The sequence below is a fragment of the Humulus lupulus genome, chromosome 1 (genome assembly GCF_963169125.1).
Source record: "Humulus lupulus chromosome 1, drHumLupu1.1, whole genome shotgun sequence".
NCBI lineage: Eukaryota > Viridiplantae > Streptophyta > Magnoliopsida > Rosales > Cannabaceae > Humulus > Humulus lupulus.
The window spans coordinates 310,713,918-310,726,021 of NC_084793.1; the positions used below are offsets into that span (position 1 = coordinate 310,713,918).

The 12,104-nt window shown below is 37.7% G+C and overlaps 1 protein-coding gene across 2 annotated transcripts; it reads right to left on the bottom strand.

Annotated features, from left to right (window-relative positions):
- Positions 1-2,063: 2,063 nt before the first annotated feature.
- On the bottom strand, positions 2,064-6,719 carry LOC133812951 (serine/threonine-protein kinase/endoribonuclease IRE1a). 2 transcript variants are annotated; one of them, XM_062246809.1, is made up of 8 exons: positions 6,565-6,719; positions 6,260-6,447; positions 5,913-6,171; positions 4,455-5,809; positions 3,838-4,007; positions 3,227-3,476; positions 2,530-2,833; positions 2,064-2,433 (listed from the first exon to the last, which is right to left on the bottom strand). In XM_062246809.1, the coding sequence occupies exons 2-8, from the start codon at positions 6,445-6,447 to the stop codon at positions 2,287-2,289; spliced, it is 2,673 nt and encodes an 890-aa protein (XP_062102793.1). In that variant the 5' UTR covers positions 6,565-6,719; the 3' UTR covers positions 2,064-2,286. The 2 variants fall into 2 exon arrangements, with proteins under 2 accessions (XP_062102793.1, XP_062102792.1); XM_062246808.1 differs by having other exon boundaries at positions 6,260-6,715.
- Positions 6,720-12,104: the final 5,385 nt, after the last annotated feature.

Genomic DNA, 12,104 nt, shown 5'->3' on the forward strand with positions numbered 1-12,104 from the left:
TTCGAAAGAATTTCTGAACCACGTAAAAATTCTTGTGTATTGTTTTTTTTGACCTGTTTTTATCAAAATATTCGTATAAGTTGTGTTAACAATACTGGAATCGATCTAAACAACTTAATCAATATTTCGTATTTAATTAAGTTGTTAATCTCTAATCACTTGGTAATCATAAACTACCTAATTTCAATTTGTCTTCATCCATGTCTCCCTCTCTCTTAAAGAGGGTGAGCAATTGCGTTGCATTGATGTACAAATGTGTTTTTCGTGATTCACTTAGATTAGAGAATGGTCTAGATTGTGACTTGACTTTGTCAATCAAAAAAAAGTTAAGCCAAATGGATCCCACTCAATGCATGAATATTCCTCTCCATTATTGAACAGCTTTTTAAAAAAGAGAATCATACTAAATCAAGTAATTAGACATATATGCACTTGCTTTTTGACTAACAGATCATTCGTTTAATTCATTCATTCATTATATTATTAGTTCCACATACCATGGAATAATATAAATCTCTCTTGTTGGTGTTTACTATTAATTATTAAGATTAATCAAGTTTACAATATTGGAAAAAGCAAAAAAGGACTAAGTGGAGCACAAGAGTAGATATGATCAGAAAGAGATGAGGATGAGGATTAAGTCATTAACCTTAATTACAACATATTAAGAGCAAATCATATTCATATCCTTAATTGCTCTGCGTTTTCACGTTTGTTGATTTTCCTTTTATTTAAATATTTACATATGAAACATACCAATATCATCCTTTTTGCCGAACCAACTGATAATTATGCAAAGATTACATAATTTATAGAACTCAAAGAGAAAATAAAAAACAAAGAGACGAAGAGGGAAAGAGAGAGCTATGTATATTGCAAAAAGAAGAGCAAATGTTCTCTTACAATAAAAATAATCAGCAAGTCTTATAAAATGCAAAAGATAATAAAATAACATAAAATATTAAAATAGCCTTAAGATAATAATTCTTACACAAACAAGTTGATGATCATTGTTATTATCCTGCACTAATAATAATTAAAATGTTTTTGACTGCTATATATAAATGAATGAATGAGTCATCTCAGTCTCATTGGCTCATCATCTTTCACCCAACAACTTGATGACTTTTATAGGAAAAGTCATATAAATATATTTATACAAGTGTATAATCGAATGCTTCCACAATGGGAAGTCGATCAACTTGTTACTTTGGTATCTGTCTATTGGTAAGAGTTTAGTGAGCAACCATTGTCATGTTTTCCCAAGAAATTATTAAAGCTAATACAATTTCTTTCTTTCTTTCTTCTTATTATTAAAGAATAGACATCTCATTTTGATTAACACATAACCAAACTTACTAGATAGTGATACGTTCCATGCATAATTCATGTATGTAATGCATGGTTTTGACACAATGTTAGGTGACAGACATCACAATCACCACCAGCCATACACAGAGTTAGAGCTCTTTGAGAGAAAACAGAGTTCAAAAATGGAGAAGAGGATCCAAAAAAACCAAAAAAATAAATTGAAGAACAAACAAAGCACTTACCTTGTAATTTAATGTAGGAGGAAAAACAGGCAGCACTCTGGTCTGCTTTGTGCTCATATTATGGTTATTCGTAGGTAGTTCTAGTGCTCAACTCTAGCTACATTGCTAGCCTGACCTCAATTCTCACAGCGGAACAACTCGTAGTTTTAGTGAGTAGCAATGATCCCATAGCCCCTAGCGAACAAAGGTAGCGTTGCAGCTGTGATCGACAAGCTCGCATCCATGGAGCTCTTCATCTCTACGCCACCCTCCCTTGACAGGGGCATCGCTCAATCTGCCACCCTCCATTCCTTCCCTGCATTTCTCAATCAAAATGAACAGCAGTTACCTACCTTCGACTTCAAGCCACCCCAAAGACACGAAATAGAGTTGTTCATCAAGATTTAGAAATAGACACACCAACACAAAATAACTCTTCTATCTCTATGTATGTCTAAGGGATTACATATCTTTTATGTTTACTATAATCTGGCTATAAATCTATTCTGTTAATTGGTAAAAGAAAAGCACTTTCTCACAAGACTAGAACAAATTTCATTGTAATAAAATAAATCCATGAAAAGAATCTTTTGAATATAAGTTAACTAATAGTTACATTACTTAAGAGGTTACATGTACATAGTTTTACAAGTTTGCTGAATGATTTCATAATTGTTTTTTTACAGCAACAGACAATTCCCACCACAATTTCTGCCATTGTTTACTTTCCAAGTTCTTAAAAGGGTCAACGGAACTACTCCACATTGGTCTCGAAATATTGCTGAAAGCATTTCTCTTCTTTACAGTTTCTGCTTATAACTTTGTATACTTCAATTAGAAGTCTTGGAAAGCGACTTGCAAAGTAGTCATCATAACCATCAGGTACTGGTCCCACAAGTTCCTGAAATAGTAGTCACAATAAGAAAAAAATGGTTTACAAAACTGAAGTTGCTTAAATATGTATATAATAATATTGAAAAGAGAAAAAAATATAAACCTGAATTTCTTTTGGAAGCTCCCTATAATGATTCAACTTGTTTCGCATCACTCTCAGTAAGTCTCGAATACTGTCAAACTTGTAACGCCTGTATTGGCCAATATTGTTCATAAATTCTTTGCCCATCTTCACATTCCATTTTCCACCCAAAGCTATGGGTGCAATACTTTCTAGTTCTTTCAAAAGAACAGAACCAGGCTCTCTATCTTCTAGTTCAACCCTATCACTAGTGTCACGAAGAAATGAAAGCCTCTTTTCGGAATTCCAGAATAAAGGATGGTGTAACACCTCTAATGCCTTTGGCCTGACAAGTATAAAAAGATTCTTAATCAAAAGGAGAAAATAATAATAAAAAATTTAGTATGTTTAACGTGAACAATTCATTGTCAAAATTATTTTGCTACTATTTAGGCTTAAAATATGTGCAACTTATCATAATGGTTCATTTCATATATAAGATACAAATCCTAACCAAGTTGTTCCAAAAGTAATTCAAAATTCTACTCCAGACATAAATGAACTACTATGTTCAGATAAGGCACAAAAAAGGGCTGCATAACAGTATTTTAGTAATGGAAGTATTAAGCAATGCACTATTCTTCAGCTCTCTTATTTTGAGGGCTAAAAGAAATAGTACCTGATTAAAGTGTATGAAGCTAGCACTAAGAATTCATGTTGAAAAGAAGTATAATCTTACCTCAATTTAGGGTCTTTTCTCAATAGACGAGAGATAATGTCAAAAGCTTCCGGCATAAACTCAACCGAGCTGAGATTCTTCTTATCTTCCACAATATTCATATCACGTTCCAGACTTTCTCCAAATGGATGCTCACCACCAGTGATGCAGAAAAACAGAACACAGCCTAAACTGAACAAATCCACTGCTCGTGTTTGCCCCTGCCCCTGAAGAAGCTGTTCCCGTGCTTGCCAACCTGAACTGCCACAACCTACAATTAAATCCAAACATATGAGACCAAAGAGAGTTATAGAAGAATATGATGGAACAAAAAGCTTTCTAAACATGAAGTCAGTGTTCATAGTGACGCAGATTCTAGCTAGCTCAATCTGCAACTGCATTTCAGGTAGGACATGTAGAGGGAAAAGAGGAAGAAAGAGAAATTCTAAATTAAGTTCAATAATTGCATTAAACTAGTTTTTCTCAATGTATAAACCTATGCCTGGATAAGCGATCCTAACTTTGGTACTGTTTTAAGATAACCTGAAAATCTAATAATAATTCTAAATAATAAGATGATTCGAAATAGCTTTGGTACTGTTTAAGAGCTGAAGAAAATGGGAGGCACTTGCCAGTAGCGTGAGGACCCAAGGAAGACATATTCCCATGGAGGCGTTTGCTTATCCCCATATCAGAAAGCTTTGCACGTAAAGATTCCTTAACTATCAAAACATTTTGAGGCTTTAAATCCCGGTGAATTATCCCCAGTTGATGCAAATGCACGAGACCAGAAACCATATCCCTATATTAATAAAGATTATCAAATACAAGTAAATCTAATACAAAGGCAACAGATAACAGCTACACAACTTCAATATTGTAATCAAACTAGCTTCAGAGGCAGTTTAACTATCCCTAAAGCTTTATCAAACTAGCTTCAGAGGCAGTTTAACTATCCCAAAAGCTTTATCAATGATAAACCAAACAGACTTCTTTAACATGCTTCTGAACCGAGACCATTGCTATACATGTGGCAATAGTTGTCCACCAGTAAGAATGCCTATATCTATGCATGCTCCCAAATCAGAACTATACAAAAACTTTATTAAAAAAAAATTGATGCATAGACTAGACTCAAATCTCTTCAACATTAAAAAGCAAAGACCATCCACTAGCAATTAAAAATATCCCAAAGAAGAAATAATTGCTCATTACCAAGTTATATTGCATTAAAAAGCCCTGAACAAACCTCATCAACTTCAGTGATAAAGGTGATGGATGGCCATTTGGTTTCTGTAAAGTTAAATCTGGCATGATATTCTTCACTGACTCCAAGTGGACATTATAATCAGTTGTAGATCTCATAGCATGGTCGCTGGTGGATGCTGAATTTTGAGAAGACTTTAAGTACATTTGAACCAAATCATCCAACGAGCAAGTACAACGCTCCAGAGAAAGATAGACAAAATCTTGATCAAATTCTACCCCATACCATCTCACAATATTTGGATGTAGGTCAGATACTATAAGATTTTGAATTTCTTTAATAGCCGCATCAGCCGCATCATGATGAGCTCGGACAAGGCGTTTCACAGCCACTGAGCGACCTTCATACATTCCCTCAAGCACAATAGTTCCATTGCTACCCTTACCAATTTCTTTCTTTGACACAAAAAGTTTACCAATCCTCCGCCCATCAGTACCACAATCGAAAAGTTGATTTAGGTCTAAGCCTGATTTGTTATTACCTTCCTCACTGTGTGTAAGATCATCTCCATTTTCAGACGAATCTTTCATCCCCTTTTCTGATTTCCGAGATTTCTTTCTCTTGGAAGGTGACGCTCTAGAATTTAAATTTCTAGTCTGCTCCTTAAACCAAACCTTTCCTATAATCAATGGAACGTGGTGGTAGATAACTATGCCCACTAGCATACCAATAAACAAAGCAAGAGACAATGCAGTTGACCAACCAAATAAGTTACTCAATATACTATCATGCCCATCTTCTAGACTTGAATAATCACCATTATCTTTGGGTTGTTCACGAAGCATTGGTCTTGATGCATGTTCTGGGAGCATTGCATCTCGATCATGCGCTCCTGGTAGCATTTCAAGCTTAGGAAATTCAAACAACACATGTTTTTTGTGGCGAAAAACTGATACTTTTGATTGACATGGTAGTGGTAAGGCAATATCACTGGCAATTTCATGCCTGATCTTATCATTGAAAGTGAGAAGAGATCCACCAACCGGTTGATCAACATCTGGACAAAGTAAAGCAGCTCCAATCTCCGCAACTGTCATATTCCAGGATTCTTTGTTGGAGCTTGGAACAAATGACTTGAGTGTATAGTCTGTCCTCATGATTTGTAGACGCAGCAGCTCCACAGAGTTTTGGTTTTCATTATATTGAAGAGTATGATGATCTTGAGCTGCTGGGATCAATGCGGATGATGATGATGATGATGGGTAAGTGTGAATGAGTCGTCCAGTCCTAAGATCAACCTCAAACACAGTAGTCTTCTTGGACCCAACTGTAACTGCTCCATCCTCTAATGTGTATGGAGCCCCTTTTATGAAATCTTCAATACTTATCGATAAATTCTACAAGTTTAAGAATTTTAAAGAAATGAAAAAGTTGTGTGTCATGGCTAAAAGTAAAATTACACCGAAAGTAGAATTTTGAAAGAAGAGAAGGCATACATACATGCACTCCAAATGTTTGATGGTGGGCATACAAGTTCCAATCATCCCCACATTCAATATAAAAGTTATTTTGGTAATGAACAGTGGAATTAGCAAGTTGGGAGAAAGGAGCCTGGTAAGAAGTATAAATTGGGGGTCCTGAAGAAAACGACCAGATTACTCTTGTACTGTTCTTCCACACCAAGTGAATCGTCCCATCAAGAGCAGCCTTTAAAGCCGTTCCATGCTCATGCTCATGCTCATGCTCATGCTCATGTTCACTGTTTCAATTTCAATTAATAATTAACAATAAAAAAAAGTGAGAGAGAAAAAAGAGATGGTCTGTATGAGAAAATAAAGAATACCGACGGTGATTGAAGGGACATGAGTGATCTCATGGCAGGAGAGTTGAAATCATGCTGATGCTGCGACACAGGGACTAGTGGGCCGCCGCCGTTAAAGCTGGTGGTGAAGCCGGCGAGGAGGAAGAGGAGGAGGAGGAGCAGCCAGGAAGAAGAAGAAGAAGACGAAGAAGGGGTTGGCCATGGCAATGGCATCTTCCTCATGATGAATTGGGAATTGGAAATTGGGAATAGAATAATTATGAAATGGAAAATTGAAGAAAGAAAGGTTGATAAATAAATAGATTTATATAATAAATTATGAGACTTTACTTGATTGGGATGAGCTTCAACCTCAAACCTATCTCACCATAGTCATTATCATCATCAACATCATCCTCCACTCCACACTTGGGATCACCTCTTCTCATCTCCTCTTCTTGCCTTCCCTTTTTTCTTTTCTTTTCTTCCGCGTTTGTTATTCTCTCTCTCTCCACCATCAACGGTCAACCTACTGGAAAAAGAAAAAGATATGTATGGGCCCTCAGAACTCAAGCCCAACCTGGCCCGTTACAATGGGCCGAGCCCACAGACTACCCCATTCTCCTCTCCTGTCATAAAATTTGCAAAAATACATTCAATTAAAAAAAATTGATATATACTTTGTCTTACGAAAATTTGTAATTAGTTTCTTAAAATACTGGTTTATTTTACAAAATCGTAAATATGGAACGACAAAAAGTTGTCTTAATAATGACTTAATTATCATAATTGTTGACTCATTTTTTCGTCAACGTGTAATATCTTATAGTGGATCTTAATAATGAACAATGAGCCAAAGAAAATATAAATAAATGCAGTAATAAAGGAATGAGACAAAGATTTATAGTGGTTCGGCCCAAAAAAGATGACTTAAGTCCATTTTAGTTAGTAATATTTATGAACTTTGAACCCTAAAGAACAAGCCAAGTTTGATTGTGCTCTTGGAGCAGTTACAGAAATGGAGAGTAAAAGTTCTCTCCGAAAATGAATAATTATTGACTTATTTTTCGACCGATTCTTCTCATTTGTTACATTTCGATTTGCACTATTTATAGCTGCGGAGAAGAGAAGGGCTAACGGTGGCACCTTGTTTCCCGATCAAGCGAAATTTCGGTATACTTGGTTGGCTCATGTTCATTTAATGGTTGACGACGCACTTTAGTTCGAAAAAAGACTCGGGTGGCGAGGGCCACCGGCAAAGGCCCTTGGCAACCGGTGACCACGACTGGCGACAGGCGAGGGCCTCGAGGACCAACTATGGCTGATGGCGAGTTTAGCAAATCCTTGTGATGTGTGTTGGTCCAACTTGTGCGTCTGGCTATGACCCTTTTCTTCTTACGATTGGTGTTGGTGTGACCATCTAGAGATCATTTGGCTTCATGCGATGGGAGAAGTAGGCCGGTTTTGTCGAGTTCTGCCTCTTCTTGTGTATTGGGGAAGTAGCGAGGGCCATTCCTCACGGCAGCTAGTGGTGACTGTTGTGTTCTAGCACTTTGTCTTAACACGTCATCGCTTCACAGACCGCCGCGTGGAAGTGTCAAATTTTGGGTATAACAATAATCTTCAAAGTTATTTTCCGAAAGAAATATTGTGATATGAATGTTTACGTTGCATTATCTTATAATCAAAATGTATATAAGTGGTAAAAAACATATAAGAATTCTCATTACCTCACCACTTTTTGTTATTGAATTCCAAAATCTATTTTAAAATTACAAATCATCTTGGTTGTTCTTATTGTTGGGGTTTTATGCCCTAATTAAAACTCAAATTCTTTGTAATCTCATTTTATTATCAATAAAAGAATAGAAATCATTTTTTGACTTGGTCAATCACTTTGCTCACATGTTTTATTTTCATGATTATTTGTTTAATATAAACTTCTATTAAATCTCGAGCATATAACTAATCTTATTTATAGTGACGTAATCACAGTGGAATATAAATATGATTATATATTCAAAATAAGTTAGTCCTAAGATTAGTTAGTGCACAGGATTTACACTGACTTGCCAATCTACGATATGATCTACTTACATATTGCAGTATTATGTTCTTTCCAGAACATTAGCAAAGTAGATAAGATCGGATGTATTTGTTACATCGGACAGGACCGATATTGACAATTGATAAGATGAGTAAACATACCGTTATTATCTATTCTAGTCATATCATATAGTTGACCATAGGTCAATTCAATATCAATTCTGAGTGGTTAGTATTCTAACTGATTGTATTATTTGAGTTCTTTGACTTGTTCGTTACCAGCTTACCCTATGGACTAGCCCATACTTACATCTTGGGAACTCGGTAATTGTAATGCCCCAAATTCCCTAATAAGGTTTAGGACCTTGATTAGGAGGCCGGAAGGGCCATAATTGCTTTATTATGCTATTTAATGATAATATGCATGTTTAGGTGTATTAAATATGCATGTGAACCTATTTGTGATTAATTGGGTGATTTTCATATTTTTGCCATTTCGGGCATTTTTGGCATATATGTGAAATGGGCGTGGTGCTTTATTATTATTTGGTTATGCCAGGGTTACCCAGCGCAAGACGATCCTATGAGGTAAGCTAGTGGGAAGTCACTGTAATGCCCCAAATTTCCTAATAAGGTTTAGGACCTTGATTAGGAGGCCGGGAGGGCCATAATTGATTTATTATAATATTTAATGATTATATGCATATTTACGTGAATTATATTATTATATGATGGTGAATGCATGCATATGGGAGAATTTATTATTGTGAGGGTATTTTGGTAATTTGGCCACTGTGGGCGTAATTGTATATTTTGGGTGCACGATTGTGATTAATTAATATAGCCACATTATAAGGTGGATTGGTTCGAGCTTTTCGACATGAGACGATCATGAGATGTAAGTGTTCGGTCTAGTCATAACGGGTTTAAGCTCGGGGCTCGGGGTGAGTCTCGGGGTGATATTTATGGTTATGGCGTTACCGGGGATTTTAGGGTAACGGGATATGAAATATTGGAGTTTGAGGATATTGAGATTAGCGGGAATTGGGAAGCGTTAATTATAATTAACGGGTTTAGCGGAATGTACCAATTTTGCCCTTGGGGTGGCTTTGGAGACTTAAGATGACATGAGGGGCATTTTGGTCTTTTTAGGGGTGGATATATATGACTTAAGTGGTTGAAGCTGGAGGAAAAACAGAGAAAAAAAAACAGGGGTTTGCCTTCTTTCTCTTCCCGTACACCACTTTCTCCATAGCTTTCCTTGGTGTTTTGTGTTCAAGGTGGGATATCAAGCTAAGGAACCTCATGGTTGAGTTAGTAGGCTTGGTTCTGCTTGTGTGGGAGTTCAAAACAGGTTTTGAGGTAAGTTTTGGTCATTAAACTTAAGACATGCTCTGTTTTTCGTTTTGGTTTTTAACTCATGGATTTTGATTTGGGGAGTGAGGATTAAAGGGAGTTTTTGGTGTTAGATGGTTGGGTTTTGGTGAGGAGGTGTTATAGGTAAGGTTTGGGGGTTTAATTATATGTTAGGAAGAGGTTTTATGATGATTATAATGACTGGTTTGAGAGGAAATAGCACAGGGAGAAAACTGGTTCGTGTGGCTGACTTAGCCATTCTGGGCTGGGCGCCGCGGCGCAGCAGGGGAGCGCCGCGGCCCTTGGCATTTGGCAGGCAGGGAGCCTCTCTGTCTGGAGACGCGCCGCGGCGCAAAAGCAGGGAGGGTCGCGGCCCTTAAGGTCAATTTTGCTAAAAATGGGGTTTTTAGCTTGGGGATTCAAGCCATAGGCCTCGGGGTTGATCCTAGTACTCGGTTAAGTAGGGGTTGATGTCCCGGAGGCTAGATATTGATTTGGGAACTTATGTTGATCATTTTTATTGATGAAACATTATATTTGGTTATGACTAGGTGACCGCTAAAGGACTAAAGGTTGATCGTTCTCAAGGGTCGTTCTTTTAATAGTTCTAGCTCGACTTTGAGGTAAGAAAACTGCACCCTGTGTATATGTGACATGCATGGCTATTATGATGCATGTTGATTGTCTACTGGGCATGACATGCGTGGTTATTATAGATGCATGACGGTTGATTATTATGTATGACATGCATGGCTATTCTTGATGCATGTTGGTTGGCTATTAAACGTGACATGCATGGCCGTTGTTGGTGCATGTTGGATTGTTGAATATGTTGCACATGATGCATAAGAAACATGTGATTAGGACATGCTTTATATACTGGGTATGATATTGTTCAGAGCTTGAGCCTCTGTGGTTGCGCATGGTCCTATTTGTACTGGCATCTGTTAGTAAGCATGCTAAATACCTTGTTTATGGATATTGGACATGTGATATGTGTTTGGTGGCATGGCTTACTTGTGTATGGCGCTGGCTTATTAGTCAGAATCGACAATAGTGTCAGATCCGTCTGTGAAGCTGTGACTTATTAGTTAAGTTCACCACGGGCTGGGCACTGGTCGTGCTTTACTGACCCAAGGGTCAGAGGTGGCAGTGCGTTGTGAACGCCGGGCCAAATAAAAATTAGATCTAATCGAGGTTGGCATTGAATGACTCATATGGGGTATTAATGCTGGACCGACCGGAAGGTCAATGAGAACTATAAGCGCTTGCCTGGTCTACGACCAGATGTTTATGGCCAAGGTATATGACCCCGGTGACTGTTGTCACATGGCCAAGGGACGCTGTCCATTGCACGACTCTAGGGTCGGGAGGAAGGTTATGTTGGTGACCATTCACCATGCACCTGTCCTAATCAAACTTATGAAAGGATCACTTGTCGGTTAAGCCCTGGTGACCCTATCGTCACATGGCTAGAAGGAGCGATGCTCATTATTGTGACTTTTGGCTATTGTCACCTATCTGGATGGACCGTTGGTTCCAAATGGTTACCATGGTTATAGTTGATATCATATCATGTTATATTGTGTTTTCTTGCTGGGCTTCGGCTCACGGGTGCTACGTGGTGCAGGTAAAGGCAAGAGGAAGCTGGACCATCCTTGAGTTGGAGAGCTTAGGTGATGACGTGTACATATGCAGCTGCTCGTCCGCCACGGCCGAGGTTTAAAGTGGAACTAGGGTTGAACCCTGTTTTGCCACTTAGTACGGCCTGTTGTAAATATTTTCTGTAATAAACTCTGAAATTATATTTTCGGGATCCCAATGTATATGCTAAACGTTCTAGTGAAACGTTACATCCTAACCAAAGTTTTAATCCCTAAACCGCTAATCATGCTTAGTTCACGATTTTGGCCAAATGACTCGGTTAGTGAGTTTTGCACTGTTTACAAGGCACACCGTAACGGTCCCAGGAGTTGGGGCGTTACAGTCACAACGGGATTTAAGCTTGACTTGGAGTAAGTCAAGGGGTATTTAGAGCATTACTGGGTTATTGGGTAATGAGAATTAATATTTGGTGATAAATTGGGAGTTAGTACGATCAGGGGGAAATTCTGGAAGTTTTGACTATAATGTCTCCGGGGGTGTTTTCGGGACCCCGAGCATTATGTTCTATTGGAAGCTACTTAAGCTTGAAGTAACCTTTTAAGAAAATAAAAAGAACGTTCCGTACATTCTCTCTCCCTAAAGTTCCCTTTTCGTTCCCGATTGCATTTTTGAAGATAACTTGAGTTCTAGGACTCGGAATCAAGCGAGGATCAAGGCATAGCAATCCTAAGGAGAATTAGAAGCTTATTAGCCAGAGGATTTAGTTGGAAACAACTCAATCGGAGGTAATTCAAGTTTAAGTTTTAAGTTTTTAAAAGTTTTTAAGCTTGAATTGGACTTTGTGAATCGTTGAGTTTTTAGGTTGTTTGAACCTTGGGTTTTGG

What these genes read in the sequence shown, in the direction of transcription:
- LOC133812951 (XM_062246808.1), bottom strand. Translation starts at nt 6,456, where the DNA reads ATGAGGAAGATGCCATTGCCATGGCCAACCCCTTCTTCGTCTTCTTCT. An exon ending in AGAAAAGACCCTAAATTGAG is followed by an intron (nt 2,834 to 3,226) that starts GTAAGATTATAC and finishes TATACTTGTCAG; the next exon opens with GCCAAAGGCATTAGAGGTGT. An exon ending in AGCTTCCAAAAGAAATTCAG is followed by an intron (nt 2,434 to 2,529) that starts GTTTATATTTTT and finishes CTACTATTTCAG; the next exon opens with GAACTTGTGGGACCAGTACC.